Source organism: Penaeus japonicus, unplaced genomic scaffold (assembly GCF_977035675.1).
Source record: "Penaeus japonicus unplaced genomic scaffold, GWHDUDI00000001_assembly GWHDUDI00000019, whole genome shotgun sequence".
NCBI lineage: Eukaryota > Metazoa > Arthropoda > Malacostraca > Decapoda > Penaeidae > Penaeus > Penaeus japonicus.
Genome location: NW_028234421.1, coordinates 36374666 through 36377165, shown reverse-complemented (window position 1 = coordinate 36377165; position 2500 = coordinate 36374666). Strand labels below are relative to the sequence as shown.

The following is a 2500-nucleotide window of genomic DNA, read 5'->3' as shown; positions in this document are numbered from 1 at the left end:
TCCTTTTTTTTTCCTCTTTTGTAACAGAATAGGAAAAGTTTTGCACCTTTTCTATTTACTTTGCAACTTAATAGAAACAAATACTTTGCAAAAATTACTATTAACAACTGTCTAAAACTTTTCAGCTTATATATAAAATACATTTTTCACAATATGATCAACACCATTGCCTCTTTAGCTCTGGAAGAAAAAAGAAAGAAAAAAAAGAAGAAAACCTTTGTTTTCCCACTGACACAAGCTTTTAATGACTTATGATGTGATACCACACATCATGACTTGGCTGGTTTTCCTTCCGGGGAAGCAATAACACATTGTGGCTTTTTGTATGGCTGCCACCACCTCAGCAGCCAAATAGGCCACTGCATTAGGCCTGCGCATTAGGAAATAACCTGGTGTAATGTCCAGGAGGAGCCAAATCTGCCCACGTCATTAAGGGGGAATATCATGAAACCCACTTTAAGATAACAGTTTTCAAACTAGCTACATATGTAGGTAGAGAATTTCATTTGTCTTGAAAAGTTGGTGTTTCTGGTTGCTAAACCTAGTTTTTAATATCAACATAATTCATTTAGAATGTGCTCCTGCTTACATTATTCCCCATAGGACTGAACAATTGCTTATCTTCTGTGACCACAAAGAGGTCATTAAATCTTTCAGGACCGCATCATTATATATGCACATCAACCTTTAAAGCTACAACTAAATTGCTCTCAAAGGGCTTATGTCCAATTAACTCACCTTGAATAGCATTTGCCTAACAAGTTGAAAATGGAATATATTTCAGCAATGTTGTCCTTTTCATGACAATACATCTAAAGTAATTTGTCACAAAACTGTCTTATTTCTGTGACTGAAGAACATTGATTCACAAGATCAAACTGTATCTACCACTGGCTGGTGCATTTCACATAAAGAATAAATAAATATGTACATGGAAACAAGTGCAGATAAAAAGCATACTATTATACTGTGAAAGCACATTTTACCTTTCTGTTGTGTTAACATGACAAGAATAAAAGACATATAGTGCAAAAATGTGGTCAAAGTCAATTCAGGGTAGATTTGTTTACAAAAATAGATATATTAGCTTAGAAACAATTGATGCTCCATAATACACATGTTTAACTATCAAATTCAATTAATAATAAAGTAAAATAGTTCTTTGGAATCACAAATGCTACTCCTAAACTTTGATATGCTTTGGTTGGTCTGATCTTCATTGTTTTATACTTTGTGATTTGCACATGAAACTGTGTATAAAAATACTGGGAAATAAATGACATAAAGCACCTTGCCTATTACTTTTGGATTCTCTCTTTTCTCCAAGTAGAATAATCTAAATAATTATCTACACAATATCAGCTATATTTTCATGTTCAAAAGATTATGAAGTAGTAAGGTCTTCTGCATAGCACAGATTTGTCATCAATTATTTACACTGCAATTATAACCTGCATATCATTCAAACAGTATAAACATGTAATATATTTTGATAAATCTGGCCTCAACTAAAATTTCACAATTATTCAAGGAATGCACCATCATTTTGCTACTAATTTGTTGAAAAAAATCTTGAACGCTCATATATCAAATGGTCAACTCTGAACAATATACATCATACTTCCAGATCTAAATAGCATAAGATAAATAACAGGATTCTATTTCTGCATAACTAAAAGAAAGCAACCAAACAACCTTTTGATAACTTGGCATTTCAACATATTTTGAGAGGCACTTGAAGTACACCAAAAAATTCTTTTGCATGATCTCTGTAAAGCATTTTTGTGTGGGGGTTTTATTCGTTGTATGCAGAGACTGAGAAAGAAGGAATGGAAAAAGTAAAGCACCACATTTGCTGCATATGCTAATTCAAGCTTTAAAGTTCCAACTGCCATTGACAAACAGCACGGATAGGATATGAAGATAGAAGTAAAAAAAAATTACATATGAAAAAATACTGATACACACACAAAAAAGGCCTGCTTCAATTATTATTTTGGTTGATTTCAATCTTAAATGCTTAAGTATGGAGAGCTACCAAAAACCATTTTCAAATATCAATCTGCATAATTGAGGATCCCTCTTGGAAAAGAAAAAGATATTAACATAAAACAAAGAGAATAAAACCTCAGCATATCTTATAAAATAAACAGATACTTTCACCTCTTGTGGTGCTTTGTTTAAGCCACAGAATTCTTGATGGAGTTCCCTCTTCTGACTGAAACTAGATCAATAGACATGAAAGATCAATCTATACGAACCACTAAACTGCCAAGAACCTTCACAAAGCACCACTGAGGCTACTAAATATGAGGTGTTAAAGGTATCTTACCACACTAGTTCCCCTGCCTGTTTGTCCCATTGGTGATGACCCCATAGCACCAAAATTGATACTTGATGATGAGGACAAGTTTCCATCAAGCGCTGAATCGAGAAAAAAATAATTAGACAAAATCTCTTCGGACTAATGAAAATGTTTTTAAGCCATTATCTTTTCTCA

General features: G+C 33.1%; 1 protein-coding gene across 5 annotated transcripts in view; it reads right to left on the bottom strand.

Annotated features, from left to right (window-relative positions):
- The window catches only part of Rbcn-3A (rabconnectin-3 alpha), a 46227-nt gene that overhangs the window by 8950 nt on the left and 34777 nt on the right, over positions 1 to 2500 (bottom strand). For all 5 annotated transcript variants that reach the window (XM_086547749.1, XM_086547748.1, XM_086547746.1 and 2 more), the window contains one exon: positions 2333 to 2424. In XM_086547749.1, the coding sequence (XP_086403875.1) occupies positions 2333 to 2424 (92 nt within the window). The remainder of the gene's footprint in view (positions 1 to 2332; positions 2425 to 2500) is intronic.